We start from the raw sequence: 27,022 nt of genomic DNA on the forward strand, positions 1-27,022 counted from the left end.
CCTTTTCCCCTTTAGGGTCCCCTTTTCTACATTTTAGGGCCCCCGTCCCCATTTTATCCCCCCTCACGCCCATTTTAGGGCCCCCCAACCCCATTTTAGGGCCCCCTTTTCCCCTTTAGGCCCCCCTTTTCCCCATTTTAGGCTCCCCTTTTCCCCTTTAGGCTCCCCTTTCCACATTTTAGGGTCCCCTTTCCCCATTTAGGGTCCCGGATGCACCCCAAGGCACTGCCCACGGCGGCCCCGACGCTGCCGGCGGGGATGGAGCGGGCGGCGTCGCGCAGCTCCCCGGCGTGGCTGCAGCCCCACAGCACCCCTGTGGGGACACATTTCGGGTCACATTCACCCTATAAAGCTAATAGGGCCGATGGGGGGGGCGCTTATAGGGCCGCCGGACCCACCGGAGGCCGTGGGGAGGCTGAGCCCCAGCAGGAGCCCGAAGGTGGCCGCGGCATCGCCGAGGGGCGGCTCGGGGGGCCACAGGTTGCCTGTGGGGTGGGAAACGGGGTGGGATTTAGGGTCGGGGGGCTCGGGGGGCGTCCCCGGTGCCCCCAGGGGGGACTCACGGGCCAGCAGGCGGGCGCTGGGCCCCGGCACGGCCGGCAGCGGGGCGGCGCTGCCGTTGTCCCCCCGGCGCGGAGCGGGGCAGGGCTGGAGCTGGCCGCCGGGGGGCTGCGGGAGGCAGAGCCTGCGGGGCACAGCCTCGTTTGCATGAATCTGCATACGTTTGCGTAATTGCGGGAAAAGGGGAGGGACTCACGTGGGGCGCGCCCCCGGCAGGGCGGCTCGCAGGGCGCCCGCCTGCAGCCCCAGCAGGGCCAGCAGGAGCCCGGCGGGGCCCAGGGGGGCGGCGCGGGCGGCGGGGGGGGCGGCGGCCCCCAGCCCCAGCAGCCCCAGCAGCCCCGAGCCGTAGCCGCGCCCGTTGGCCAGCAGCGCCCCCCGGCCGTGGCCCGGCAAGATGGCCGCCTGCGGCACCACGTACACCTGCGGGGGAAACGAGGTGGCTGCCCCCAGGGACACGCCCAAGATGGCCGCCCCCAGGTGGCCACACCAAATATGGCTCCCACAATGACCACGCCCAAGATGGCTGCCCTGAGGGACCTTCCCCTATGGACACGCCCAAGATGGCCGCCCTGAGGGACCTTCCCCTATGGACACGCCCAAGATGGCCGCCCTGAGGGACCTTCCCCTATGGACATGCCCAAGATGGCCGCCCTGAGGGACACGCCCAAGATGGCCACCTCCAGGGTAGCCACTCCCAAGATGGTTCCCACAATGACCACACCCAAGATGGCCGCCCCAATGTGGCCATACCCAAGGCCACACCCAAGATGGCTCCCACAATGACCACACCCAAGATGGCTGCCCTGAGGGCACCCCTATGGCCACGCCCAAGATGGCCACCCCCAGGTAGCCACACTCAAGATGGTTCCCACAAGGACCCCACCCAACATGGCCGCCCCAACATGGCCCCACCCACGATGGCCACTCCCAAGACGGCCGCCCATGCCCCACCGCACCAGGCCACACCCCCCACCCTCAAGCCCCTCCCGCCTTCCCTTGGCCCGCCCCCTCCGGCCCCGCCCCTTAAAGGCCCCTCTCACCAGCAGCAGCTCGGCGGCGCCCAGGGCGGCGCTGGCGGCCCCGAAGGCGGCCCCCAGGAAGGCGCAGAGCCCGACCGCGCCCCCCGCCTCGGGGCCCAGCGCCCCCCACAGCAGCGCCAGCGGGCCCCCCCCTGCGGCACCGCGTCAGCACCGGAAGGGAACCCCAGGGAGGCCGAAAACCCCACAAGGATACCCCAGAACCCCAGGAAAACAGCCCAGAGAGACAGAAGGCCCCACAAAGATACCCCAAAATCCATAAAAATAGCCCAAAGAGACAGAAAACCCCACCAAAATGCCCCAAAACCCCAGAAAAACAGCCCAGAGAGACAGAAAACCCCACCAAAATGCCCCAAAACCCCACCAAAATACCCCAAAACCCCACAAAGATACCCACAAACCCCATAAATAACCCCCAAAACCACCTGAAACCCCCCCAAATCCCCCCGAGTACCCCAATAACCACCCCAAAAAAAACAAATCCCCCACAAACAGCCCCAAAACCCGACCCCAAATCCCCCAATAACCCCCCAAAGACCCCAACCCCCCCCCAAATCCCACCCAAACCCCCCAAATTCCCAATAAATCCCCCCAAATCCCCCCAAACTCCCCAAATTTCCCTAAATCCCCTGAATTTCCCCCAAACCCGACCCCGCTCACCGGGGGCGCCCCCGTTGGTGGCGATGGCGCTGAGGGACAGGGCGGTGAGCACGGCCTGCAGGGGGACGGCTCTGGGCACCCCAAAAACACCCCAAAAACACCCCAAAAACACCCCAAAACCTCCCAGCGACCCCACAACACCCCCGAGACCCCAAAACCCCCCAAATCCACCCAGAAAACCCCAAAATCCCCCCGTTCTGACCCCCAAAACCCCTCGACCCTTTAAAAACCCTATAACGGCCCTATAACCCTCATGCAGGCTCCCAGCAGCACCCCAACCCCGTAAGCCCCTAGAACCCCCTTTTCTCTCCCCAAATCCACCCACAGTGACCCCAAATCCCCCGTCCTGACCCCGAAACACCCCCGACCCTATAAAAACCCCATAAAAACCCCATAAGACTCACGCAGGCGCCCAGCAGCACGCCGACCCCGCAGACCTGCAGGACGCCGCCCGACCCCACAGCCCAGGGCAGGCGCAGCACCAGCAGCAGCCCCAGCAGCGTCTGCAGCGAGGGCGCCGCCACCCCACACAGCGTGCCCAGCGCGCGCCGCTGCGACCCCAAAGAGCCCCGTCACCCCAAAAACCCCAAAAAGCCCCCAGAAAACCCAAAGGGAACCCCCACAAATTGAAAAACCTGAAAGGGACTCGGAAAGAGACCGACGGGGCCCCAAAAAAGACAAAACCCTAAAAGGAAGCCCCCGAAAGAACAAAAATCCCGAAAGGATCCCAAAAACCCCAAATAACCCCAAAGGGACCCCAGAATCCCAAATCACCCAAAAGGGACCCCAAATAACCCCCAAAAAACACAAAGGGACCATAAAAACCCCAAACGGACACCAAAACCCCAAAAGGAACCTAAAACCCCAAATAACCCAAAGGGAACCCAAAAACCCCAGAAGGACCCCAAAAATCCCAAATAACCCCAAAAGGACCCCAAAACCCCCAAAGGGACCCCAAAACCCCCTTATAGGGGTTGGGTCCCTCCCTTACGGGGTTTTAGGGTCCCCCCTCCCCTTTTATGGTCCCTTTTGGGGTCTCCCCTTTATAGGGTCCCTCCCCCCACCCTTTATAGGGTCACCCCTTATAGGGTTTCTTTTAGGGTCCCCCCTTTATAGGATCACCCTTTATAGGGGCCCTTATAGGGTCTCCCTTTATAGGGCCGCCCCCCCACCCCTTATAGGGCCGTTTATGGGGTCGCCCCTTATAGGATTTTTTTTAGGGTCTCCCTTTTAGGACCTCCCCTTTATAGGATCTCCCCTTTTAGGGCCCCTCCCCACCCCTTATAGGGCCCTTTATGGGGTCAGCCCGTTCTGGGGTCCCCCCCCGCCCCTTATAGGGCCGTTTATGGGGTCACTCACGGGGCCAGGCCCCAGCTCGCTGTCGGGCCCCAGGCTGCTGTAGGCGGCGATGCGGCGTAATAGGGCCGGGACGCGGGGCCGGGACGCCAGCTCCTCCTGCGACCCCATAAGGTTATAGGGTCGGGTATGGGGTCACGGGGGGGTTATGGGGTCACAGGGGGTTATGGGGTCACAGGGAATTATGGGGTCACAGGGGGTTATGGGGTCACAGGGGGTTATAGGGTCAGGAGCTCTTTTAGGGTCAGGAGGTTCTTACAGGGTCAGGGACTCTTATAGGTTCAGGGACTCTTTTAGGGTCATGGGGCTGTTTTAGGGTCAGAGGGCACTTATAGGGTCAGGAACCCTTCCAGGGTCAGGCCATCCTATAGGGGCAAGGGTTCTTGTAGGTCCCTGGGGTATTTTGGGGCCAGACCCTCCCGTTTTGGGCTCAGAACCCCCGATTTTGGGGCCGCGCCCCCCCGGCCCATTTTAGGGAGGGGCGGGGCCGCTCACCTCGAACAGCGCCAGGTCGCAGGGGGCGTGGCCTCCGGAGGGGGCGTGGCCAGGCGGCGGGGGGGCGCGGCCTACAGGGGGTGGTGCCGCGGCGGGCGATGAGCGCGGCCCCGCCCCCTCGAAAGCCCCGCCCCTCGCCCTCAAGCCCCGCCCCCCCAGCGGGCCGTACCACGCTCGGCGCGGGGGGGGGCCGAGGTCTCGCTGGGGCTGGGGCTGCTGTCGGAGGGGGGGGGGCGGGAGCTGGAGGCCGAGGGGGGCTCGGGGCTGCTCTCGGACGCGTCCCCCCCCCGGCTGGGCGTCACCACGAAGCGCACCGCTGCTGCCATGTCGACCGGCAGGGGGCGTGGTCAGCGAGGAGGGGGCGTGGCCAGGGCGGCCTGCGGGGGTATAAAAGGGTTGGGGGGGGGAGGGGGGGTGGAGAAAGGAGGGGGAGTGTTAGGTTGTGAGGGGAGAGAGCGGTTTTGAGGGGAAATCCTAGCTTTTTGAGGGGAAAAGACACAATTTGGAGGGGAAAATGACGGTTTTTGAGGAGAAAGAGCCCAGTTTTGAGGGAAAATAGCAGTTTTTGAGAGGAAAAAGTCAGTGTTTTTGAGGGGAAAATGTCAGTTTTGAGGAAAAAGACCCGATTTGGAGGGAAAAATGTCAGTTTCTGAAGAGAAAGGGCCCACTTTTAAGAGAAGATATCAGGTTTTGATGAAAAAGACCCAATTTGGAGGGGAAAAATGTCAGTTTTTGAGGAAAAAGACACAATTTAGAAGGAAAAAATGATAGTTTCTGGTGAAAAAAGGCCCACTTTTGAGGGAAAATGTCACTTTTTGAGGGGAAAGGGCCTAGTTTTGAGAAAATATCAGTTTTGAGGGGAAAAGACACAATTTGCAGGGAAAAATGTCAGTCTTTGAGGACAAAAGGCTCACTTTTGAGGGGAAAAGGCCTGGTGTTGAGAAGAAAATGTCGGTTTTGAGGGAAAAAGACCCAATTTGGAGGTAAGAATGTCAGTTTTTGAGGGGAAAGAGCCCAGTTTTGAGGGAAAATAGCATCTTTTGAGCGGAAAAAGTCAGTTTTTTGAGGGGAAAATGTCAGTTTTGAGGGGAAAAGACCCAATTTTGAGGGAAAAGTGTAAGTTTCTGAGGAGAAAGAGCCCACTTCTGGGGGAAAATGGGCCAGTTCTGAGGAGAAAATGTCAGTTTTGAGCAAAAACCCAATTTAGAGGGAAAAATGTCACTTTCTGAGGACAAAGGGCCTGGTTTTGAGAAGAAAATGTCGGTTTCGAGGGAAAAAGACCCGATTTGGAGGTAAGAATGTCACTTTTTGAGGGAAAAAATGTCAGTTTTGAGGAAAAAGACCCAATTTGGAGGGGGAAAATGTCAGTTTCTGAGGAGAAAGAGCCCACTTTTGATGGAAAATGTCACTTTTTGAGGGGAAAGGGGCTGGTTTTGAGGAGAAAATGTCAGTTTTGAGGGGAAAGGACCCAAACTGGAGGGAAAGATGTCACTTTTTGAGGGGAAAAATGTCAGTTTTTCAGGAAAAAAGCCCAGTTTTGAGGGAATATGTCAGTTTTTGAAGAGAAAGACCCTGTTTTGAGGAGAAAATGTCGTATTTTGAGGAAAAAGGCACCCATTCTGGGAAGAAAATGTCAGTTTTGAGGAGGAAGGTCCCAGTTTTGAAGAAGAAATGTCAGTTTCTGAGGGAAAAAGTAGTGTTTTCAGGAAAAAGGCCCAGTTTTATGGAGAAAAAGAACTATTTTGGGGGATAACAACCCAATTCTGAGTGAAAAAAGCCCATTTTAAGCACTTTGGAGAAAGAAGAGCATTTGGGGCACCATTTATTGGAATAAAAGTAACGTTTATTGGAAAAAAAAAAAAAGATAATTTTGAAAGAAATAACCTTGAGCAATGCAAACGAGACATTTTGAGGGAATCCTCACAGGTTTGAAAGACAAAATTTTAAATAGAAGGGGAAAAAAAGCATTTGGAGGGTCAAAAATCGCCCTTTTTGAAGGAAAACCACGTGGTTTTGATGTCAAAAACCCATTTTGAGGGAAAAAATGAACATTTTGAGGGATTAAAGCTCCTGTTTGAGAGGAAAAAGCTGAGGAAAAATAACCTTTCCTCAAAAATTAAAGCAATTTTGGGTGAAAAAGTTTTAAATTACCCTCACAAACAACAATGTTGAGATAAAAAACACACTTTTAAAGAAAAAAAGAGCATTTTGTCTGGGAAGAACAACGCTATTTTTGCGGAAAAAAATCAAAATTGGGCTCTGACCCCTCTGGGGAGACGCCTGCCCCTCCCTGAAGCACCCCAGAGCCCTTTTTGGGGTGAAAAAGTGGCATTTTGGGACCTGACACCCCCCTCCCAGCACCCCAACCCTCCTTCAGGGCCTCCTCATGCTGCATTTTGGGGCAAAATCCCGCTGTTTTGGGGCCCGCCACATCCACAGTGCCACAGCCAGGGTAGAGGAAGGGTTATTTTGGGGCCAAACCCCCTTTTTTCAAGCCCAACCCCACAAACCCGCCCCCCGAACCTCCCATTTTGGGTTCAGAAGACGGAATTTGGGGACCAAGCACCCCATTTTGGGTCCAAAAGCCACAATTTTGGGTCCAAACACCCCATTTGGGGTCCAAAAGGCAGAATTTGGGGCCTGAAACCTCGCATTTTTACCCCAACCACCCGCTCCACGGGGCCCAACCCCCTCCATCCCTCCCCCCGCCCCCCTCCCCCTGTAGCGTACGGTTTTGGGCCGAAAAGCGCCGATTTCGGGGCCGCCGCTGACGTGAGGGGCTGAGGCACTGGGGGGGAGGGGGCGGGGCTAAGGGCGGCGAGGCCACGCCCCCCGCTGCGGCAGGGGCGGGGGTGCCGCAGGGGCGTGGCCGGGAGCGAGGGGGCGTGGCCAACGCGGAGCAATGGATGGGCGGTGCGGCGGGAGGGGGCGTGGCCTGGCGGAAGCCACGCCCTCCCCGTACAGCACGCGGGCGCAGCGTGGGAAAAAGGCATTTTATTGAATGGAGGCGGCGGCGCGGGGTTCCCCCGGGTCCTAGCGCCGGGTCCGCCGGTTGGGGGTTACGGGGCAGGGAGGGGGGGAGCTCCCGGTGCCGCTCCCGGTTCAGAGCATCGGGCGCGCCTGCTGGGTGAGCAGGATGCCGAAGCGGCGCTTGAGGACCAGGCGGTGCCGGGAGAAGCGGTCGTCGGGGGAGAAGCGGGCGGGGTGCGCCGAGAAGGTCGGGGCGCCGGCCGGGGACGTCTTCTGTGGGGACAGCGAGGAGCCGTGAGGCCGGGAGCGAGCCGCCGAGCCCCCCCGGTGCCCTCCCGGAGCCCTCCCGGTGCCCCCCCGGTACCTTCAGGGTGTAGATGCGCTCGCCCTGCTCGTTGTTGTAGAACTGCAGGAACATGGCGGCGGCGGCGGGGAGAGAGAGAAAGGGGGAAGAAGAAGACGGAAACGGAAGTGGAGGGGGCGGCGCCTGCGCGCTGTGCCCGCAAGGCCTGCTGGGAGTTGTAGTCCCCATGCGGCTTAATCGCCCCCCTTAATGTATTTCCATCGGGGGTGACGTCACGCAGCGTGACGTCACGCGGGCCGGTGTCACTCACCCCAGTGACGTCACCGCCGTTCTCCCTTCCCATTGGCTGCCCCCCCCTCGCCGGGGAAGGGCAGGAGGTCGCCCCAGCGGCTGGTCCGGGCCTGGCGGTAGAGGGACCTGCGGGATGACGTCACTGAGGGGCGTGTCCCTCGGCGTCATGACGTCACCGGTGACGTCACACCGCGCCTACCGGCCGTGCCGGGCCACGGTCACCGCCAGGCGCCGCTGGGCCCCGTCGGGGCAGCAGAGGGACAGGGAGACGTGGCGGGGGCGGGGGCGGACGGGGGCGGTCACCCGGGCCCAGCCCCCCGGCGGTGACGTCATCGGGTCGGGCGGTGACGTCACGGGGTCCCCCGGTGATGTCACGGTGCTCCCGCGCCTCCGCACCACCAGGAAGGACACCAGCTCCCGCTCGGGGGCGGAGGGGTTCTGGGATGGGGGAGAAACGCGTGGGTCCCAGTACAAACCAGTATAAACCAGTATGTCCCAGTACGTCCCAGTATGTCTCAGGGTCCCCCCCATCCCATCCCAGTGCCCCCCACTCCATCCCAGTCCATGCCACTATGTCCCAGTGCCCTCCCAGCCCATCCCAGTATATCCCAGTATATCCCAGTGCTCACCCCCGACAGCGGCAGGGGCCAGAAGCTCTGGGCGAAGGCGCAGGCCCGGCCCTGGCTCAGGCGGGGACAGGGCAGGCGGTGGGGACACTGCGGGGACATCATGGGGGGGGTACTGGGGGATACTGGGAGGAACTGGGAGATACTGGGAGGCACTGGGAACATTCTGGGGGCGCTCACCGGGGCGAAGATCTCCACGCTGTCAGCGTCAGGTCCCTTTTATTTGGGGAGAAGGGGAGGTAAAAGGTTGGTGACATCATCGATGACATCGGGGGGGGGTTGGTGACATCACCGATGACGTCACCGATGACGTCACCCACCTGCAGCAGCTCCTCCCGCGCCTCCATCAGCGCCCGGTGCCCGGCGCGGGTCCCGTTCTCCAGCAGCACCTGGGGGGGGGGGCCCACCCTATAACCCCCCCCAGTGACCCCAAATCCCCCCAAAAATCCCCCAAAATGTCCCCAAATCCCCCCCAAACCTCCCCAAATGACCCCAAGAGCCCCCCAAATCCCCTCCAGCCCCTCCAAGAACTCCCCCAAAATGACCCCAAACCCCCCCAAATCCTCTCTCAACCCCCCAAAATGACCCCAACCCCCCCCAAAATGACCCCAAATCCCCCCAATTGGCCCCAAAATGGCCCCAAAGCCTCCCCAATTCCCCTAAACCCCCCAAATCCCCCCTAAACCCCCCAAAACACCCCCTCAGCCCCCATCAAATGCCCCCAAATGACCCCAAATCCCCCCCAAATCCTCACTGAACCCCCCCAATCCCTCCCCAGCCCTTCCAAACCCCAAAATCCCCCGAATTCACCCCAAAAATCACCCCCCCCTCACCAGGACGCCCCCTGTCCTCCCCCACAGCCCCCGCAGGGCCTGGGTACGCTGGCCCCGCCCCCTCAGCCCCTCAAGGGCACGCCGACCAATCACGAGCTCCCATTGGGCCTAGGGGGCGGGCCAAAACAGAGGGGCGTGGTCAGGGACGGAGCCGAGCGAGGGGTGGGGCCACAAGGGGCTTGGGGGCAGCAGGGAGGGGGCGTGGCTTTGCGGGAGGGGGGCGTGGTCAGACTTGGGCCTGCCCGCCCCCCCCCCGAGGGGAGGGGCTCACCTGGGGGCCGGGTGGGAGCAGGGGGCGGAGGAAGACGGGGCCGAAGTGGGCGGGGCCCGGAGTGGCTCCGCCCCCTGTGGGCAGGGCAAAAGGGGGTCAGGGCCCCGCCCCCACAGGGCCTTAAAGGGGCCCTGCACGGCCCGAAAAGGTCCCAAATCCCCCCTAAAATTACCCCAAATTGCCCCAAATTCACCCCAGCCCCCCCAAAATGCCCCAAATCCCCCAAAGTGACCCAAAATTGCCCCCAAATCCCCCATAGTGAGACTGAATTTCCCCAAATCTCCCCAAAATTGCCCCAAATCCCTTCAATCCCCCCCCTAAAATTGCTCCAAATCCCCCCAAAATGCCCCAAATCCCCCCCAGCCACCCTAAACCTCCCCAAATCCCCCCCAAATCTCCCCCAAATCCCCCATAGCAACCCAAAATCGCCCCAAATTGCCCAAAACCGCCGGAATTCGCCCCAAAAATCCCTGCCGGTACCGTGGCGCAGGCGCTCCGCCAGCTCCCTCAGGGCCTCGCTGGGCTCCACGCAGACGAACTGCTGCAGGCTGCGGCCCCACGCGCCCTGCGCCGCCCTACAGGGGACGGACCCTATAGATGCCCCCCAGACCCTATAGATCCTGCCCAGACCCTATAGGGGACCCCCAGATCCCCCCCAAACCCAATAGACCCCCACCCAAACCTCTATAGGGGATTCCCTAGACCCTATAGACCCCCACGCCCCTATAGGGGACCACCCAGACCCCTCCCAGCCCCTATAAGGGAACTCCCTGGCCCTATAGGGGACCCTACAGCCCCCCAGCCCCTACAGATCCCCTACAGATCCCCTACAGATCCCCTACAGCCCCTCACCAGCACGCGGCCCCCAGCCCGGAGCCGAAGTCCAGCAGGGTCCTGGGGGCGAAGTCGGGGGCTCGGGCCCGGATCTGGGGGGGTTGGGAGGAGCGGGGTCAGCCCCAAAACGCCCCCAAAAACACAAAATTGGCCAAAACGGCCCCAAATGGCCCCAAAAACGGCCCCCACCTCGCTCAGTGCCCGCCCCGCGGCCGCGTAGTCCCGCGCCAGCCGAGCCACCAGGTAGCCCCGAGCCGCCTCCGCTGTGACCCTGGGGGGGAAAGGGGGCCCTATAGGGGTTATAGGGCCCCTATAGGACCCCACACGCCCCTATAGGGCCCCAAAACCCCTCTATAGGGCCCCAAAACCGCCCTATATGGCCTCTATAGGGCCCCAGACCCCCTATAGGGCCCCCCCCGGGCACCTCACTTCGGGCTCCGGGCTCCGGCTCCGCTTCCTGGCTCCTGAATTCCCCGGGGACCTACAGACGTCTATAGGGGATATGGGGAGGGGGGGGGGAGAGGGCTGTGATGTCACCGCCCCCGTTGATGACGTCATCCCCCCCCGATGACGTCACCGCCCCGCTCACCAGGGGGGTGCCGCCCCCACAGCCGCAGCCTCAGCGCCTCCGCCTGCTCCCGGCTCCAGCCTGTAGGGGAAAGGGGGGGTCAGCACGGCCCTATAGACCCCCCTATAGAACCCCTACCGCCCCTGTATGGCCCCTATAGATCCCCTATAACCCTTACATGGTCCCTATGGGTCCACTAGATCCCCTATATGGCCCCTATAGAGCTCCTAGATCCCCTATAGGTCCCTTAGAGATCCCTTATAACCCCTACAGACCCCCTATAGATCCCCCCAGCCCCTATAACCCCCCTATAGATCCCCTATAACCCCCAAAACAGCCCCTACAGCCCCCCCCAGCCCCCTATAGCCCCCCCAGCCCCCTATAGCCCCCATACCTCCCTCCTGCAGCAGGATCCGCGCCGCCTGTGCCAGGGCCGGGGGCAGCTGCAGGGCCCCGGGGTGCACGGCCCCCGCGTGCTGCAGGGACGGGGTCAGCGGGGCCCTATAGGGGGCCCTATAGAACCACAGGGACCCCCCAGGCCCTATAGAGATCCCCCAGCGCCCCTTAGGGACCTCCCAGAGCCCCCCAGGCCCTATAGGGAACCCCCAACCCTCCCCCCGAGCCCCACAGGGACCCTATAGGGACCCCCCCAGCCCATATAGAGACCCCAGAGAGCCCTATAGGGACCCCCCAGAGCCCCCCAGGCCCTATAGGGACGCCCCAAAACCCTCCAGACCCCACAGGGACCCCGTAGAGTCCCATAGGGACCCCCCAAGACCCTATAGGGACCCCCAGACCCCTCCCCAGAGCCCCATAGGGACCCCCCAGACCCTATAGGGCCCCCCCGAGCCCCCCATAGGGGCCCCATAGCCCCCACAGGCCCCGCCCCCTTCCCGCCGTGCCTTGCGCCCCGCCGCCCCCCGGGCCCCCCACGGGGCCCGCAGCAGCCGCCGCGCCGCCATGGGCGCCGCCATCTTGGCCCCCAGCCACGTGACGGCGCGGCGGCCAATGGGAAGCGAGGGCCGCGGCGTGATGGACAGGCGCTTCCCCCGCCCCCTCGCTCATTTGCATGCGCGCCGCTGATTGGCTGCGCGCCCCGCTCTTAACCGCGCCCCGCCCCCAGGCCTCGCAGTTGGCCCCGGAGCCCGCCCGAGGCTTCCCCGCTCGCAGCGCCCAGCGCGGGGCCCGGAAGCTCCGGGAACCCCCCAGGGACCCCCCCGGGGACCCCCGAAACCTCCCCGGGACCCTCCGGGACCCCCTCGGGACCCCCCGGCCATGGAGGTGCTGCGGTGAGCGCGGGGAGCGGCCCGGGGGGAGCGGCGGCGGAGGGGGAATGGGCGGCGCCATCTTGGGCGGGGGCTATGGGTTTGGGTGGGAGGCGCCATATTGGGTGTGGAGTCCGCCATATTGAGTGTGGAGGCTGCCATTTTTGTGTCTGAATGCCGCCATCTTGGGTGTGGCGGCGGCCATCTTGGATGTGGCGGCGGCCATTATGAGTGGGCGCTGCCATTTTGAGGGGGAGGCGCCGCGCCGCGGGGAGCCGCCATGTTGATGGCGGCGCCCAGCTGGAGGCGGCCATCTTGAGGGCGTGGCTTGTCTCTCGCCCCGCCCCCCTCTCAGGACGGTGGCCCGCAAGGCCTGGCCAGCCCCGGCCCCGCCCCCGCGGCCATTTTGGGTGTGCGACCACCGCCGGGGGCGGCCCCGGGGGGTGCTGGCGGCCGGCCTGGAGGAGCTGCGGGGGCAGGTGAGGCCCCAATTGCCCCCGGGACCCCCTAATTGCCCCCTGGGGCGCCTTAATTACCCCCCTGGACCTCCTAATTACCCCCACGGGCCTTAATGACCCCCAAGACACCCGGTAATTGCCCCCCAGGGGCACTAATTGCCCCCTTGGGAGCCCCCTGATTGCCCCCAAGACCCCCCACAACTGCCCCCGTGACCCCCAATTGCCCCCAGGCCACCACTAATTGCCCCCACCCATCCCTAATTACCCCCCAGACCCCTAATTACCCCCAAGAGCCAAAATTGCCCTCCTTGGATCCCCCCAATTATCCCCCAGACCCCCAATTGCCCCCCAACATCCCGTAACTGCCCCCCTGGGCCACCCCATAATTGCCCCCAATACCCCCTAAATGGACCCCCAAGACCTGCAATTGCCCCCAAACTTCCCCTAATCAGCCCCAATACCACTAATTACCCCTTTGGACCCCCTAAATTGCCCCCAAGAGCCGTAATTGGCCCCCAAGACCCACAATTGCTCCTCAGGACCCCATAAAATTACCCCCACAGTCCCTAATTGCCCCCAGAACCTTAAATTGTCCCTGGGGAGCCCTCAAATCGCACTCAGACCCCATAATTGTCCACACAACCCAACAAAAGCACCCCATAACTGCCCCACCGACCCTATAATTGCCACCAGGACCCACAATTGCCCTTGGGAACCCTTCAAATTACCCCCAGGACCCCAAATTGCCCCGTGGGAGCCCACTAATTGCCCCCAGGCTCCCCCAAATCGCACTCAGGTCCCATAATTCACCCCACAACCCAACTGATTCACCCCATAAGACCCCATAATTGCCCCCACGACCCACAATTGCCCCTGGGGAACCCCTAAAATTACCCCCCAAGCTCCCAGTTACCCCCAGGAGGGCCCTAATTGTGCCCCAGTCTAACTCAGGTCCAAAAATCGACCCCACAACCCAACCGAATCACCCCAAACCACCCCACTGACCCTAATAACTGCCCCCCCGACCCCGTAATTGCCCCCCGGGGCAGGCTGCCGAGGCTCTGGGCCTGCCCCTGCCGGTGGAGCTGGTGCTGGCGGAGGACGGCACGGCCGTGGACACCGAGGGCTTCTTGGGGGCGCTGCCGCCCCACACCCCGCTGGTGGCTTTGGGGCCGGGCCAGCGCTGGGAACCCCCGAAGGTGAGCCCAGAAAACCCCAAAAACCCCCTTCTGGCTGCTCGGCGCCCCTAAAACCCCCCTTTTTCTCCCCAAACCCGCAGGCGGTGACGTTCGGGGGGCAGTGGGAGCCCCCCGGAGCGCGGGGCGGGGACGAGGTGGCGCGGGTGACGGTGGCGCTGGCGCGCGCCGGGCCCCGGGACCTGGTGGGGCGGCTGCGGGTGACGGCGGCCGTGCGGGGGCTGCGCTGCGACGTGGTGGGGCTGGGCCCCGAGCGCCTGCTCAGGTGGGTGCCCAAAAACCCCAAAAAAGCTCCCCCTGACCCACAGGAACCCCGGTTGGCTGCGGGGTTGGCCCCGTCGGGTGCTCGCCCCACGGAGGTCCCAATGGGGCACAGAAAGGTCCTGCCCCATAGCAGCTCTTCGTGCTCCACTGGGTCAACATTGGCCCCATGCAGTCTCCTCCTGCCCCACACGACCCCCCCGACTTGTGGGGCCGCCCCATGGCTGCGGGGTCACTCTCGCCTTACGGGAGTCGCTCTCCTGCCCCTTAAGTGGCTCCCGCCCCACAGCGGGGGCTCCTGCCCCATAGCGCGGTGCCGTGGGGCAGCTCCGAGCCCCCCATTTGTGTCCCCCCCCCAGGGAGCTGCTGCGGCTGCTGGCGGCCACGACGCGCGCCGTGGGGCAGAGCCTGCTCAACCTCTCGGCCCTCCTGCGCCGCCTGCTGGACAGCGCCCCGCAAAGGGGCGGGGCCTACGAACACTAACTCCGCCCCCCTTGACATAGCCCCACCCCCGACTTGTAGCCCCGCCCCCTCTCCCTGGAATCTGTCAATAAAGAGCTGTGAAATGGCTTGGAGGACTCGTGGGGGGGGACAAAATGGCCGTCAAAGGGCGTGGGGGTGTAGGGGAGGAGCCAACGCACCTGGCCCCGCCCCCTGGTCCTGAAAATGATGTGTAAACATGGAAAAAACGGTTAATTTATAAAAATAGGAATAAAATAGAAAAAATAGAGCAGACAAGACTGGGCTAGGAGGTACCAGAGCGTCACCCGGTGGCGTCCTCAGTCCTTCAGGAACTCTGTGGCTCCTCCAGGAGCTCTATGGTCACCAGTCCCCCCAGGAGCTCTATGGGTGGTGGCCCACCAGCCACTCTATGGTTGGTGATCCTCCAACAACTCTATGGTCACTGGTCTTCCACCACCTCTATGGTCAGTGGTCCTCCAGGCTGCTCTATGGTTGGTAGCCCTCCAAGCTCCTCTATGGTTGCAGAACAGAGGGGTGACACTCTACCCCTCAGTCCTCCAAGATTCCAGTGGTTTGAGCCCCGCCCACGGTTTGGCGACACTCTACAGTCCTCCAGCTCCTGTATGATCTCCGCACCAAGGTGAGCGACTTTCTACCCCCAAAAACCTCTCTCTATGATCTCACCTCCATCCGGCTCCTCCAAGCTCCGCCCCTGACGCCTCTCTACCCCGGCGGCAGCAACTCGCTGGCTCTCAGTCCTCCAGCCAGGGCCGGAGGCGCCGCTCCACGCCGCGCCCGTGGGGGTCCCGCAGCAGCGCCGGGCGCTGGGGGGCTGCAGGGGGGCGTTGGGGGGGGGTTATAACGGGGTGGGGGTGTTGGGGGGGGCCATAAAGGGCTGGGGGGCGTTTTGGGGGGGCTCACCCAGCTCGGCGGCGATGGCGGCGCAGGCGCGGGGCGAGGCGGAGGCGAAGATGGCGTCGAGGACGCGGCTGCCGTTGCGGTGACAGGCGAGGGACAGGAAGCGGCCCTGGGAGGAGAGCCGTTAGCCCCCGGGAACAGGAAGTGAGGTCACGGGGAGGAGGCCACGCCCCCTAAAATGGCGGCCGGTACCTTCAGCTTGCGCAGGAGGCGGCGGCGGGTGCGGGGGGGCACGGGGGGGGCGCTGAGGAGCGCGTCCCACACGCGGCTGCCGGGGGGGCTGAGCGCCAGCGCCGCCAGCGCCGGGGGGGGCAGCGCCTCCAGCGCCCCCAGCACCGGGCCCGGGTCCGAGAAGTGCAGCAGGTGCTGGAGCAGCAGCGAGCCCGGCACCGTCACCGAGAGCTGCGGGGGGAGAGAGGGGCGCTGGGAGGCACTGGGGGATACTGGGAGGGGGTTGAGGGGGGACTGGGGTATACTGGGATGCACTGGGAGGGGACTGGGAGGCACTGGGATGTATTGGGAGGCAGTGGGGTATACTGGGAGGGGATTGGAAGGCAGTGAGATATACTGGAATAGGAATGGAATGTACTGGGATATACTGGGAGGGGGTCTGGGGGGACTGGGAAGGGTTTAGATGGGATTAGAGGGGACTGGGAGGCACTGGGTGGGGATTTGGGGTACTGGGAGGGGACTGGCAGGCACTGGGATGCACTGGGAGGGGTTTCAGAGGTACTGGGAGGGGATTAGAGGAGACTGGGAGGAACTGGGATCAACCCAGGGGATCCAGGAAGCCCCGCCCCCTCCCCGTGGCCCCGCCCCTCACCTCTGGCCCCGCCCCCTTGTCGCTGTCCCCGCCCCCCCAGGGCCTGAGGGCCCCCAGCGGCCCCAGGCAGCTCCGGCGGCGCTCAGGCGGCTCCCAGCAGTCGACAGCCTATTGGACGAGAGCAGGAGGGGGCGGGGCTTATCAGAAGGGGCGTGCCTTTCCCGAGAGGGGGCGTGGCTTATCAGAAAGGGGCGGGGCTTACCTCGAGGAGGCGGCGCAGGGCCAGTGGCTGCAGGGGGGGGTGGCGGCGGCAGGCGCCCGCCAGGGCCGTGAGCACCCCGGGGTGCCCCCGCGCCAGGGGCTGCCGCAGGGCGGGGCCCAGCTCCTCCAGCACCTCCCCCACCTGGGGGCGGAGCCAGCGTTAGCCACACCCACCCGCACCAAGCCCCGCCCCCCCCACACCAGGCCCCGCCCACAAGGGGTGGAGCCTCCCCCCCTTTAGGCCCGTCGAGGCCCCGCCTACCACATCGCGGGGGGCGTGGTCCAGCAGGCGCTGCAGGCCGTGATTGGCCAGCCGGTGCGTGGCCACGCCCAGCAGGCGGCCCCGCAGGTGCTCCCGGAAGAGGCCCCGCAGGCGCCGTGGCCCCGCGGCCCCGAACAGCGCCTCCACCAGGCGGCCGCGCTGCGCGTCCTCCAGGGCCGACACCAGAGGGCTGCGGGCGAGAGACAGGAGATGGAAGCCCCGGCCAATCAGAAACAGGCAACCAGAGCCACCACCCAATCAGAAAAGGGCAGTTAGACTCACTGACCAGTCAGAAACAAGCAGCCAGAACCCCCCAGCCAATCCAAAACCAGCCCTCCAAGCCCCTCCCCCCAGCCCCATCCCCTCTCCCCTAAGCCCCTCCCCTTTTCCCCAAACCCCGCCCCCTGCACCCAAATCCCGCCCCCAGCACCAGCCAATGGGATCTCACCTCTCCCCGGGGGCGTGTCCGGGCGGCACCAGGTAGCCAATGAGGGCTTGGCAGAGGCGGGCGCAGGCAGCTGATTGGCTGTGGTGCAGCGCCTCCAGCGCCGCCTGCAGGCAGAGGCTGGCGCAGGGCGGGGACACCAGGGCTGGGGGCAATTAGAGGGATAATTAGCGGGGCGGGGCTAATTAGGGGGTAATTAGGGGATGGGGGGCAATTAGGGGGGTCGGGGGGTTAAGTAGGGGGGGATTAGGGGGTCATTATGGGGGCTGGGAGGGTAATTAGTGGGGTCAGGGGGGTAATTAAGGGGGTTAGGGAGTAATTAAGGGGTCTGGGGGTTAATTAGGGGTTAATTAGGGGGGTAATTGCCCCCCCCCCCACTCACAGGGCAGATTCTCCTCCAGGGTCTCCGCCAGCTGCTCCAGGAGGAGGGGGAAGGAGGGGGGAAGCCCCGCCCCCTTTGGCTTCAGCTCCGCCCCCTCTGGTGCTGACTCCACCCCCTTCAGGGCTGGCCCCGCCCCCTTCCGTTTAGGCTCCGCCCCCTCGGGGTGGTGAGGGGGGTCTGGGGGGGGGGCAAGGAGCAGTGAGAGCACGGCTCCTTCCCCTAATTACCCCCTCCCGTTAATTAAGGGCATCAGGAATTAATTAATTGCCCTTCCCATCAATTTGTTCTGCCCTTAATTAATGCTAATTGCCCTTAATTGCTCTCCAATAGCCCAAATAATGCCCTGAAACCCCCCAAAATACCCCAATGTTGCCCCAAAATAACCCCAAATCCCCTAAAAAAAAAAAAAAAAAAAAAACAACAAAAGACCCCAAAAATCCTCTAAAACCCCCTAATAATCTCCTAATAATCCCCCCAAAATACAAAAGCCCCAATAATCCCTTAAACCCCTCCCAAAAGCCCCCAAAACCCCTAATAATCCCCTAAAACCCCCCAATAATCCCCCCACAATCCCCTAAAAACCTAAATAATCCCCCAATAATCCCCTAACCCCCCCAGCAATCCCCTAATCCCCCCAAAATCACCCCAAAACCCCCAATACCCCCAAAATGCCCCCCAATAACCCCATAAAAGCCCCCAAAACACCCCTGACAATCCCCCAAACTCACCCTAACACCCTCCAAGTCCCCCAAAAACCCCAAATCGCCCCCCAACCCCCCCCCAACTATCCCCTAAACCCCCAAAAGCCTCCCAATAACCCCCCCAAACCCCCCAAAATGCCCCGAATCCCCCCCAAAACCCCTCTCACCTTCCCCGGGGCCGCCCCCCAGGGCCCTCAGCAGCGCCCTGAGCACGAAGCTGCCGTTGGGGTGCCGGGCGAACGCCAGCGCCTCGCCCCGCACCGCCTCCGCCTGCCGCCTCACCGCCTCCTCCAGCTGCCCCAAAACCTCTCGTTCTGACCCCAAAACCTCGGGGACGCGCCTCAGGGCCGCCTCCAGCACCCGGGCTCCCAGGGGGTGCCCCGCGGGCCCCCCCAAGCCCCCCACCAAGGGGCTCAGCACCCGGCTCAGCGCCGCCGCCGGCGCCCGGGGCAGCAGCGCCTCCAGCAGCCGCGAGCCGCTGGGGTCCAGCGCCGCCCCCGCGCCCGCCGCCGCCGCCTCCTCCAGCACATTTGGGGCAAAAAGATCTGGAAAAGAGCAAAAAATATTATAAAACTTTGCATTAAGATCTTAGGCAGCTTGGTTGTAAGGAGTTAGGGGGGGAAGTTGGCCTCGTCGCCCCCAAATGGCTCCCGAAAGAAGGAAATCCTATAAAAATGCTTTCAAATCCCATTAAAAATCCCGAATTTATCTGTTTTCCCTCCAAATGGCTTCCTAATGAAATAAGATCCTGTAAGAATTCTTTCAAAGCCCATTAAAAATCCTTAATTTCTCTATTTTCCCCGACTCCCTAAGAGAACAAAATTCTAAAAAAAACTTTCAAACCCCATTAAGAATCCTAAATGTCTCTGCTTTTCCCCCAAAGAGCTCCTAAAAAAATAAAAATCCTATGAAAATGCCTTCAAATCCCATTAACAACCCCAATTTTCTCTATTTTTCCCTAAATGGCTCCCTAAAAAAATAAAATCCTATAAAACTACCTTCACATCCCATTAAGAATCCCAAATTTTTCTAGTTTTCCCCTAAATGGCTCCCAAAAAAAGCAGAATCCCTTCAGAAAATCCTAAAAATCCTTAAAAATGGACTTGTTTCTACCCAAAATGCTTCATGGAGACCCCAAATCTCCTCAGGAAAGGCTTAAAGAGCCCAAATCCCCTCATAAGGCCCCAAAAGAGCCTCAACCCCCCAGAAAAACCTCTTCAACCCCCCAAATCTCCTCATGGACCCCTCAAATAAGCCTCAACCCCCAAAAACATCTGTTTTAACCCCTTTATTCCCTCGTAAAAAAAACAAATTCTTGTCAGAGGAGCCTCCCTCCCCCCTCAAATCACCTCACGGAGCCCCCAAATCCCCTCATGGAGCCCCTAAAAGAGCCTCAACCCCCCTAAAACCCTCTCTAAATCCCTAAATCCCCTCATAAACCCCTCTAATACGCCACAATTCCCATTTACTCCCCTTATACCTCTTTATTCTCTCACAAAACACCCAATTCCTCTCAGAGAAGCCTTGCACCCCCTCAAATCTCCTCATGAATCCCCCCAAAAAGCCTCAAGCCCCGCAAATCCCCTCATGAACCCCTCAAATACCCCCCCAGCCTCCCAAAAAGTCCACTTTAACCCCTTTATTCCCTCATAAAACCCCAAATTCCTGTCAGAGGAGCGTTCCTCCCCCCTCAAATCACCTCACGGAGCCCCAAAATCTCCTCATGGAGCTCTGAAAGGAGCTTCAGCGCCCCCAAGACCCTCTTTAACTCCCTAAATCCCCTCATAAACCCCTCAAATAATTCTCAACCCCCCAAAAAATCCACTTTAACCCTTTTATTCCCTCATAAAACCCAAAATTCCTTTCAGAGGAGCCGTGCAACCACTCAAATCCCCTCATGGAGCCCCCAGATCCCCTCATGGAACCCCCAAAAGAGCCTCAACCCCGCCAAAACCCACTCCAACCCCCTAAATCCCCTCATGAACCCCTCAAATAAGCCTCAACTCCCCAAAATGTCCACTTTAACCTTTTTATTCCCTCATAAAACCTCAGATTCCTGTCAGAGGAGCGCTCCTCCCCCTCAAATCACCTCACGGAGCCCCAAAATCCCCTCATGGAGCTTTGAAAAGAGCTTCAGCGCCCCCAAGACCCTCTCTAACCCCCTAAATCCCCTCATGAACCCCTCAAATAAGCCTCAACTCCCCAAAATGTATACTTTAACCTTTTTATTCCCTCATAAAACCTCAGATTCCTGTCAGACGAGCGCTCCTCCCCCTCAAATCACCTCACGGAGCCCCAAAATCCCCTCATGGAGCTTTGAAAAGAGCTTCAGCGCCCCCAATACCCTCTCTAACCCCCTAAATCCCCTCATGAACCCTTCAAATAACCCTCAATCCCCCCAAAAGCCCATTTTAACCCCTTCATCCCCTCACAAAACCCCCAATTCCCCTCAGCAACCCCCCTCAGGAGCCCTCCCGCAGCCCCCAGCGCCCCCCGGCCGCTTTTACCGAGCTCCTCCGGGCTCAGCCCCTCCTGCAGCGTCTCCAGAGCCCGTCTAAAATAAGCGGCGACGTCGCCCTCCAGCCCCGGGCCCCCCGGGCCCCCCCGGCCCCGCCGCACCCCCATGGCGCCCGCCGGCCTTCAGCGGACAGGAGGAGGAGGAGGTGCCACAAAATGGCGGCGGCCACTCCGCGCCGCTGAAAGAGGGAGGGACAAAATGGCCGCCGCCACTGGCTGCCGCCATCTTGATGGCACCGCGGCGGCCGCCATCTTGGGGGCGGTTTCACCACCTCCACCAGGCTCCGCCCCCCGTTCCGCCTCCTTCCCGGCGTGCCCCGCGCCCGCCCCGCCGCTCCCGGCCCCGGTGCCTCTCGCTGCTCCCCGCCGCCATGGTGAGTCCGGCCCACAATGCCCCGCGGCCCCAGTGCCTTCCAGTACGGCCCAGTTCCTCCCAGTAGCCCCCCAGTCACCCCCTGGCCCTCCCCAGTAGCCCCCCAGTACCTCACAGTAGCCCCCCAGTTCCTCCCAGTAGCCCCCCAATTTCTTCCCAGTAGCTCCCAGTGCCTTCCGGCCCCGCCCAGGCAGCTCCCAGTAACCCTCCAGTACGCCCCAGTTCATCCCAGTGCCCTCCCGGTACATCCCAGTATCCTCCCAGTCTTTTTCTTATCCCTCCCAGTGCCTCCCAGCCCCTCCCAGTCTTTCCCAGTCCATCCCAGGCCCCTCCCAGTATATCCCAGTGCCTCCCAGTCCATCCCAGTCTACCCCAGTGCCTCCCAGTTGCCTCTTAGCCCTTCCCAGTTGCTTCCCAGTCCCTCCCAGTATCCCCCAGCCCTCTCCTAATCCCTCCCCGTCTGTTCCGGTAGCTCCCAGTAACCCCCCAGTACATCCCAGACCCCTCCCAGTATCCCCCAGCCCCTCCCAGTGCCCCCCAGCCCCCTCCCCGCTCCCCCCGCCCCCCCCCAATCCCAGCATGCCCCGCAGCACGGCCGCCTCAAGCTCCGCCCCCCGGACGCCGCGCGCCGCAAGCAGCGCGAGGAGAAGCTGCGGCGCTACCGCGTCGCCATGGCGACGCTGATTGACAAGGTAACCCCGCCCCCTCCACCAATAACGCCCCGTCTCGGCGCGTGGCCCCGCCCACTGAGCCGCGCCGGCCTATGGCGCAGCGGGGGCGGGGCGAGCTGGACGCGGAAGTGGTGGAGCTGACGGGGGCGGTGCTGGCGGCCAATCCCGACGTGGGCACGTGCTGGAACCTGCGGCGGCGCGCGCTGGAGCTGCTGGGCGGCGATTGGTGGGCGGCGGGGCCGGGGGGCGGGGCCTCGAGGAGTGGGCGGGGCTTTAGGGGAGGGAGGGGGGAGGGGGGAGCGGGGAGCGGGGAGGGAGGGGGAGGAGGGGGTTGGGGGGGACTGGGGGGGGCCTAAGGGGGACTGGGGGATACTGGGGGATACTGGGAGGCACTGGAGGGGGATTTGGGGGGGTTTGGGGGTACTGGGATATACTGGGAGAGGATACGGGGGCACTGGGAGCAACTGGGAGGAGGTATGGGGGCAATTGGGGGGCACTGGGATATACTGGGAGGCACTGGGAGGGGACTTGGGGGGGATATGGGGGGATTGGGCCATACTGGGAGGGAACTGGGATGTACTGGGAGGAAACTGGGCCATACTGGGCTATACTGGGAGGGAACTGGGGGTCACCGGGGACCGTTTAAGGGCATGTGCGGGGCTGTATTGTTCTATAGGGGTTTATAGTGGTTTGTACTGGTTTTTAGTGGTTTGTGGCATTTTGTACTGGTTCCTACTGGTTTATACTGGTCCGTACTGGTGCGCAGGGTGCCGGGGGAGCTGGCCTTCGTGGGGGGGTGCCTGGGGGTGAACCCCAAATCCTACGGGGCCTGGCACCACCGGCGCTGGGTGCTGCGGCACGCGCCCCCCGACCCCGCTGCCCAGAGCGCCTTCTGCGCCCGCCTGCTGGAGGCCGACCCCCGCAACTGTGAGACTGGGAGCACTGGGAGGCACTGGGAGGGCGCTGGGGGGTGCCAGGGGGGCGCTAGGAGGGGATCCGGGGGGGGTTGGGGGGCTTTGGGGTGAAAAAAGGGGGTTTGAGGGGGGATTTTGGGGGTAGGGGGTTACTGGTTTGGACTGGGAGGGGGAGTGGGTGGTACTGGGAGGCACTGGGAGGGCGGGTTGGGGGTCCCAAGCCATACTGGGAGTCCCTGAAACCACACTGGGATGCACTGGGAGGAGTTTTGGGTTCAAAAGACTTTGCTGGTTTATGTTGGGAGGGCTTACTGGTGATACTGGGAGAGGCTTTGGGCCTCTGAAACCAACTGGTTTATGCTGGAAGGGCTTTTGGGTGATACTGGGAGGGGTTTTAGGTCTCTAAAACCATACTGGGTGATACTGGGGTGTACTGGGAGGCTATTTTGGGTGTCCCAAACCCTACTGGGAGGAGTTTTAGGCCTCGAAAGCCATACTGGGATGTACTGGGAGGATGTTTTGGGTGTCTGGGGTGATACTGGGAGGAGTTTGAGGCTTCTGAAACCATACTGGGTGATACTGGGGTGTACTGGGAAGAGATTTTGGTCTCTAAGGCCATACTGGGTGATACTGGGGAGGTATTTGGGGTGTCCCTAACCCTACTGGGAGAGGTTTTAGGTCTCTAAAACCCTACTGGGATATACTGGGGGGATGTTTGGGGCCTCTACAGCCAAACTGGGAGGACTTGTAGAGTTTCTAAAGCCATACTGGGTTATACTGGGACATACTGGGAGGACTTTTGGGTCTCTGGGCTGTACTGGGATGAACTGGGAGGCCATTTTGGGAGTCTTGGGCTGTACTGGGAGGCTGTTTGGGCCTGTAGAACTGCACTGGGAGGCCCTTTAGGGTCTTTAAAGCTATGCTGGGTCATACTGGGACATACTGGGAGAATCTTTAGCTGTTTGAAACCATACTGGGCTATACTGGGAGGCCATTTTGGGTTTCTATGGTCTTACTGGGATGAGTTTCGGGGCTCTACCCCTGTATTTGGAGGCCGCTTTGCCCTCTACCACCCGACCGGGAGCCCTTCCAGCGCCTCCCAGTGCGCGCCGGTCCATACTGGGCCGTACTGGTGCGCACTGGGAGCGCTGAGCGGGCTCCCCCCGCAGTCCACGCGTGGGAGCACCGCCGGGCGGAGGCGGGGGCCGAGGCGGAGGCCGAGCTGTCCTTCACGGCCCAGCTGCTGGCCCGCGACTTCTCCAACTTCTCGGCCTGGCACCACCGGGGCCGCCTGCTGGCCGCCGGGCCCCTGCCCCCGGAGCGGCTGCGACAAGGTGCGGGGAGGGCCTTTGGGGCGAAAAACGCCGAGTTCGGGGTCTTCGTGACCTAAAACCGGGTGGTTTTGACCCAAACCAGAGCTGGAGCTGGTGCAGAACGCCGTCTTCACCGACCCGCAGGACCAGAGCGCCTGGGTCTACCTGCGCTGCCTGCTGGCCCGCGGTAGGGGCGGGGCCAAAAGGGGGCGTGGTCAACTGCGGGACACGCCCATGTTGACCACGCCCCCCTCGCTTTGTTTAGCCACGCCCCCGCCCCGCCTCCTGAGCCTCCACGCCGACCTGGAGGACGGCACGCTGGCCGCTGCCTTCTCCCGCCCTGTTGTGGTGAGGCCACGCCCCCTTTTCCCCTAAGCCACGCCCCTTTCCCTCAAGCCACGCCCATTCGTTCTTAAGCCACGCCCCTTTCCATTCTACAATGGGAGCAATGGGAAGCCCCTTCTGATAAACCACGCCCCCTTTCTGGTAATCCACGCCCCTTTCCATTAAGCCCCACCTCTCTATATAAGCCACGCCCCCTCGGTAAGCCACGCCCCCTTTGATAAGCCCCGCCCCCCAGGTGTCCCCCGGCTCCCTGGAGGCCTCCCTGGAGGACCGCCCCCTCCCCGGGCCCTGGCGCCCCGCCGATGGCCGCCCCCGCCCCAGCTGCTTCTGGGTAAGTGTGATGTCACCGGGGGGTGGGTCCAGCGGGGAAGTGGGCGGGGTTAATTAAAAGTGGGCGGGGTCAAAGCCAAGAGGCTCCGCCTCCATGTGATGCCTCCATCCAGCTCTGCCCCCTCCCTCCTGGCCTGGCCACGCCCCCCGCCCGCCTCCGCGTCGCCTGGCAACAAGGCCCCGCCCACTTCGTGACGCTCCGCCCAGGTAGGAGGCCACGCCCCCTTTTTAAAGCCCCGCCCCCTGGTGTTTATGCATGGCTCCACCCCCTTTTGACCCCTCCCCACCCCGCAGGGGAAACTGAGGCGTGGTGGCAGGAGCCAATCGAGGCCCGGGAGCTGATCTGGTAAGCCACGCCCCTTTTCCTCAAGCCACGCCTCTTTTCATGGTACTGTGAGAGCAGTGCGAATGAGGCATCAAAGCCACGCCCCATTTCAGGCAAGCCACGCCCATTTTCCATTAAGCCCCTCTTGCTCTATTAAGCCACGCCCGCTTGCCACAAGCCACGCCCCCTTACCCCTATGGCATTGCTCCTTTTAAGCTATAATGAGGCTGGCCACGCCCCTTTCAGCCACCAGGCCACGCCCTCTTGATTAAGCCCCGCCCCTTACAATAAGCCATGCCCCCTACAATAAGCCACGCCCCTTTTCCACCCACTGGGGCAATAGTCGACACCCCGCCCCCTGGGGCTAGGCCACACCCATTGGGGGTAGGCCACGCCCCCTGACCCGTGGCCCCGCCCCCAGGCCGGAAGTGGGCGTGTCCGACCCCGCGGTGCTCTCGGAGCTGGCCCAGGCCTGCCGGGAGCTGCTGGAGCTGGAGCCACGCAGCCGGGGTAAGCCCCGCCCCCTTACCCCTTTAAGCCCCTCCCCCCGGGTGACCACGCCCACCTGACCACGCCCCCTTTGCTTGGCCACGCCCCCAGGCTGCCTGTTAACCCTGTCCCTGCTGCTGGGCGCCCTGGGGCCGTGGGTGCACGGCGAGGAGCTGCGGCGCTGCCTGCGCTGCCTTCAGGTGAGAGGGGGCGGGGCTTCCAAAAAAGGGGGCGGAGCTTCCAGAAAATAGGGCGTGGCCTCACGAGGCCCCACCCCTTTTTCTGGGGGCAGGAGGCGGACCCGCTGCGGCGCGGCTTCGTGGCCGACCTGGCCTCGCGGGCGGAGGTGGCGCTGGAGCTGCTGCGTGAGGGGGCGGGGCTTGGGGAGCTCCGCCTCCAGGACAAGGTAAAGGGGGCGTGGCCTGGTGTGCTAAAGGGGGCGGGGCTTATGGAAGCCCCACCCCCTCAGCACCACGCCCTGCAGTGACCTCACCCTTAATGACCGCACCGTGGTGGTGAGGCCACGCCCCCCAGGGGGTGAGCACGCCCCCCAGGGGTTGGCCACGCCCCCCACGGTTATGGCCACGCCCCCCTCAGGCTCTGACGTCACTTCCTCTGCTGGAGCGCGCCGCCCTCGCCACCCGCCTGGAGCTGGCCGGGAACGAGCTGGGGGCGCTGCCCCCGGGGCTGGGGGGGCTGCGGCGCCTGCAGGTCACGTGACTCAATTTTGGGGATGGGGAGGGGTCACGTGGTGGCGGTCACGTGATTTTTTTTGGCCCCGCCCCCTTCCCCATTCAGGTGCTGGACGTGTCCCGGAACCGGGTGCGGAGCCTGCGGGGGCTCCCGCCCCTCCCCCGCCTGGAGGAGCTGCGATTGGACGGCAACCGTACCCAGGGGGCGGGGCTTAGAGCCATGGGGGGCGGGGCTTGGGGCAGTGGGCGGGGCTTAATGGGGCGGGGTTCAAGGGGGTGGGGGCTAATGGGATGGGGTTTGATGGATTATGGAAGGGGGCAGGGCTTAAATAATGGGCGTGGTTTATGTGGGAGGGGCTTAGCAGAAAGGGGAGGGGCTATAGGAAATGTGGGTGTGGCTTTGTGGAAATGGGCGGGGCCTAAAGCTATTTATGAATGGGAACTGGTGGGTGGGGCTTGCTGCTCTGTGTGCCACACCCTCCTTGACTCCGCCCCCCTCAGCCATAAGCCACGCCTCCGACCTGGCCCCATTGGCCTCCTGCCCCCGCCTGGCTCGCCTGCGATTGGTCGGGACGCCGCTGGCCGCCGCCCCCGAGGCCACCGCCCAGCTGGACAAGCTCCTCCCCCACGTGACCGTCGCCCTTGCCTGATTGGCCGGCTCTGGTTGCTCCGCCCCCTTTCCCTTCAGACCTGGCTCCGCCTCCCTCGAGCTGTTAAAGGGGCAGGCGCCCCAATAAAGTGACGTCATGGGGGTGGGACTGGTGGCCCCGCCCAGGCGCCGGCTCTTCCCAGTCCCACCCAGTTCCTCCCAGTTCCTCCCAGTTGCTTCACCGCCAGCCTGGTTGCGCCACCTCGGGGCGGGGGGGGGCCCCA

General features: G+C 62.7%; 5 protein-coding genes across 13 annotated transcripts; 2 read left to right on the forward strand and 3 right to left on the reverse strand.

Moving 5' to 3' along the window:
- Positions 1-129: 129 nt before the first annotated feature.
- Positions 130-6,913, reverse strand: LOC311425995 (solute carrier family 12 member 4-like). 5 transcript variants are annotated; one of them, XM_084502078.1, is made up of 11 exons: positions 6,840-6,913; positions 4,279-4,486; positions 4,110-4,180; positions 3,618-3,713; positions 2,663-2,809; positions 2,259-2,313; positions 1,602-1,732; positions 758-981; positions 564-685; positions 399-485; positions 130-313 (listed from the first exon to the last, which is right to left on the reverse strand). In XM_084502078.1, the coding sequence occupies exons 2-11, from the start codon at positions 4,433-4,435 to the stop codon at positions 138-140; spliced, it is 1,266 nt and encodes a 421-aa protein (XP_084358204.1). In that variant the 5' UTR covers positions 4,436-4,486; positions 6,840-6,913; the 3' UTR covers positions 130-137. The 5 variants fall into 5 exon arrangements, with proteins under 5 accessions (XP_084358204.1, XP_084358203.1, XP_084358206.1 ...); XM_084502077.1 differs by having other exon boundaries at positions 2,250-2,313; XM_084502080.1 differs by lacking the exon at positions 2,663-2,809.
- Positions 6,914-7,254: 341 nt separating this feature from the next.
- Positions 7,255-11,795, reverse strand: METTL17 (methyltransferase like 17). 4 transcript variants are annotated; one of them, XR_014686483.1, is made up of 16 exons: positions 11,709-11,795; positions 11,201-11,282; positions 10,828-10,887; positions 10,663-10,729; positions 10,428-10,509; positions 10,257-10,330; positions 9,885-9,979; positions 9,405-9,478; positions 9,134-9,241; positions 8,621-8,689; positions 8,481-8,516; positions 8,304-8,390; positions 7,874-8,112; positions 7,694-7,800; positions 7,444-7,485; positions 7,255-7,352 (listed from the first exon to the last, which is right to left on the reverse strand). XR_014686483.1 is itself a non-coding variant. In XM_084502086.1 (15 exons), the coding sequence occupies exons 1-14, from the start codon at positions 11,778-11,780 to the stop codon at positions 7,704-7,706; spliced, it is 1,242 nt and encodes a 413-aa protein (XP_084358212.1). In that variant the 5' UTR covers positions 11,781-11,795; the 3' UTR covers positions 7,445-7,588; positions 7,694-7,703. The 4 variants fall into 4 exon arrangements, 1 of the variants encoding a protein (XP_084358212.1); XR_014686481.1 differs by lacking the exon at positions 9,134-9,241; XR_014686482.1 differs by lacking the exon at positions 8,304-8,390.
- Positions 11,796-11,918: 123 nt separating this feature from the next.
- On the forward strand, positions 11,919-14,556 carry CIDEB (cell death inducing DFFA like effector b). Its single transcript, XM_084502087.1, has 5 exons — positions 11,919-12,095; positions 12,427-12,550; positions 13,579-13,728; positions 13,809-13,990; positions 14,346-14,556. The coding sequence occupies exons 1-5, from the start codon at positions 12,082-12,084 to the stop codon at positions 14,467-14,469; spliced, it is 594 nt and encodes a 197-aa protein (XP_084358213.1). The 5' UTR covers positions 11,919-12,081; the 3' UTR covers positions 14,470-14,556.
- Positions 14,557-14,666: 110 nt separating this feature from the next.
- On the reverse strand, positions 14,667-20,822 carry NOP9 (NOP9 nucleolar protein). Of its 2 annotated transcripts, XR_014686480.1 has the most exons (11): positions 20,688-20,822; positions 18,348-18,725; positions 17,480-17,656; positions 17,101-17,242; positions 16,653-16,842; positions 16,392-16,532; positions 16,190-16,297; positions 15,559-15,768; positions 15,370-15,475; positions 15,133-15,280; positions 14,667-14,961 (listed from the first exon to the last, which is right to left on the reverse strand). XR_014686480.1 is itself a non-coding variant. In XM_084502076.1 (10 exons), exons 1-10 carry the CDS (start codon positions 20,803-20,805, stop codon positions 15,201-15,203), a joined length of 1,650 nt encoding a protein of 549 aa, XP_084358202.1. In that variant the 5' UTR covers positions 20,806-20,822; the 3' UTR covers positions 14,667-15,200. The 2 variants fall into 2 exon arrangements, 1 of the variants encoding a protein (XP_084358202.1); XM_084502076.1 differs by having other exon boundaries at positions 14,667-15,280.
- A 105-nt stretch (positions 20,823-20,927) lies between these two features.
- RABGGTA (Rab geranylgeranyltransferase subunit alpha) lies at positions 20,928-26,970 on the forward strand (the record flags this gene model as incomplete). Its single annotated transcript, XM_084502075.1, has 16 exons — positions 20,928-21,071; positions 21,661-21,762; positions 21,843-21,967; positions 22,508-22,668; positions 23,825-23,989; positions 24,072-24,155; positions 24,234-24,316; positions 24,549-24,644; positions 24,757-24,850; positions 24,938-24,989; positions 25,390-25,478; positions 25,569-25,657; positions 25,750-25,863; positions 26,055-26,168; positions 26,256-26,343; positions 26,651-26,970. The coding sequence occupies 16 exons, from the start codon at positions 20,928-20,930 to the stop codon at positions 26,797-26,799; spliced, it is 1,749 nt and encodes a 582-aa protein (XP_084358201.1). The 3' UTR covers positions 26,800-26,970.
- Between the last annotated feature and the right edge of the window lie 52 nt (positions 26,971-27,022).

The sequence above is a fragment of the Aythya ferina genome (assembly GCF_964211825.1).
Source record: "Aythya ferina genome assembly, chromosome: 36".
Taxonomy (NCBI): domain Eukaryota; kingdom Metazoa; phylum Chordata; class Aves; order Anseriformes; family Anatidae; genus Aythya; species Aythya ferina.

What these genes read in the sequence shown, in the direction of transcription:
- LOC311425995 (XM_084502077.1), bottom strand. Translation starts at nt 4,435, where the DNA reads ATGGCAGCAGCGGTGCGCTTCGTGGTGACGCCCAGCCGGGGGGGGGAC. An exon ending in CCCCCCCCGCGCCGAGCGTG is followed by an intron (nt 4,181 to 4,278) that starts GTACGGCCCGCT and finishes CACCCCCTGTAG; the next exon opens with GCCGCGCCCCCCCGCCGCCT. An exon ending in CTGCCGGGGGCGCGCCCCAC is followed by an intron (nt 686 to 757) that starts GTGAGTCCCTCC and finishes TGTGCCCCGCAG; the next exon opens with GCTCTGCCTCCCGCAGCCCC.
- CIDEB (XM_084502087.1), top strand. An exon ending in TGGAGGAGCTGCGGGGGCAG is followed by an intron (nt 12,551 to 13,578) that starts GTGAGGCCCCAA and finishes CCCCCGGGGCAG; the next exon opens with GCTGCCGAGGCTCTGGGCCT. An exon ending in GGCCCCGAGCGCCTGCTCAG is followed by an intron (nt 13,991 to 14,345) that starts GTGGGTGCCCAA and finishes TCCCCCCCCCAG; the next exon opens with GGAGCTGCTGCGGCTGCTGG.
- NOP9 (XM_084502076.1), bottom strand. Translation starts at nt 20,805, where the DNA reads ATGGGGGTGCGGCGGGGCCGGGGGGGCCCGGGGGGCCCGGGGCTGGAG. An exon ending in GGGGGGCGGCCCCGGGGAAG is followed by an intron (nt 17,657 to 18,347) that starts GTGAGAGGGGTT and finishes CCCCCCCCCCAG; the next exon opens with ACCCCCCTCACCACCCCGAG. An exon ending in CCCTGCGCCGCCTCCTCGAG is followed by an intron (nt 16,298 to 16,391) that starts GTAAGCCCCGCC and finishes CTCGTCCAATAG; the next exon opens with GCTGTCGACTGCTGGGAGCC.
- METTL17 (XM_084502086.1), bottom strand. Translation starts at nt 11,780, where the DNA reads ATGGCGGCGCCCATGGCGGCGCGGCGGCTGCTGCGGGCCCCGTGGGGG. An exon ending in CGCGGGAGGAGCTGCTGCAG is followed by an intron (nt 8,517 to 8,620) that starts GTGGGTGACGTC and finishes CCCAAATAAAAG; the next exon opens with GGACCTGACGCTGACAGCGT. An exon ending in GCGTGGAGATCTTCGCCCCG is followed by an intron (nt 8,391 to 8,480) that starts GTGAGCGCCCCC and finishes ATGTCCCCGCAG; the next exon opens with TGTCCCCACCGCCTGCCCTG.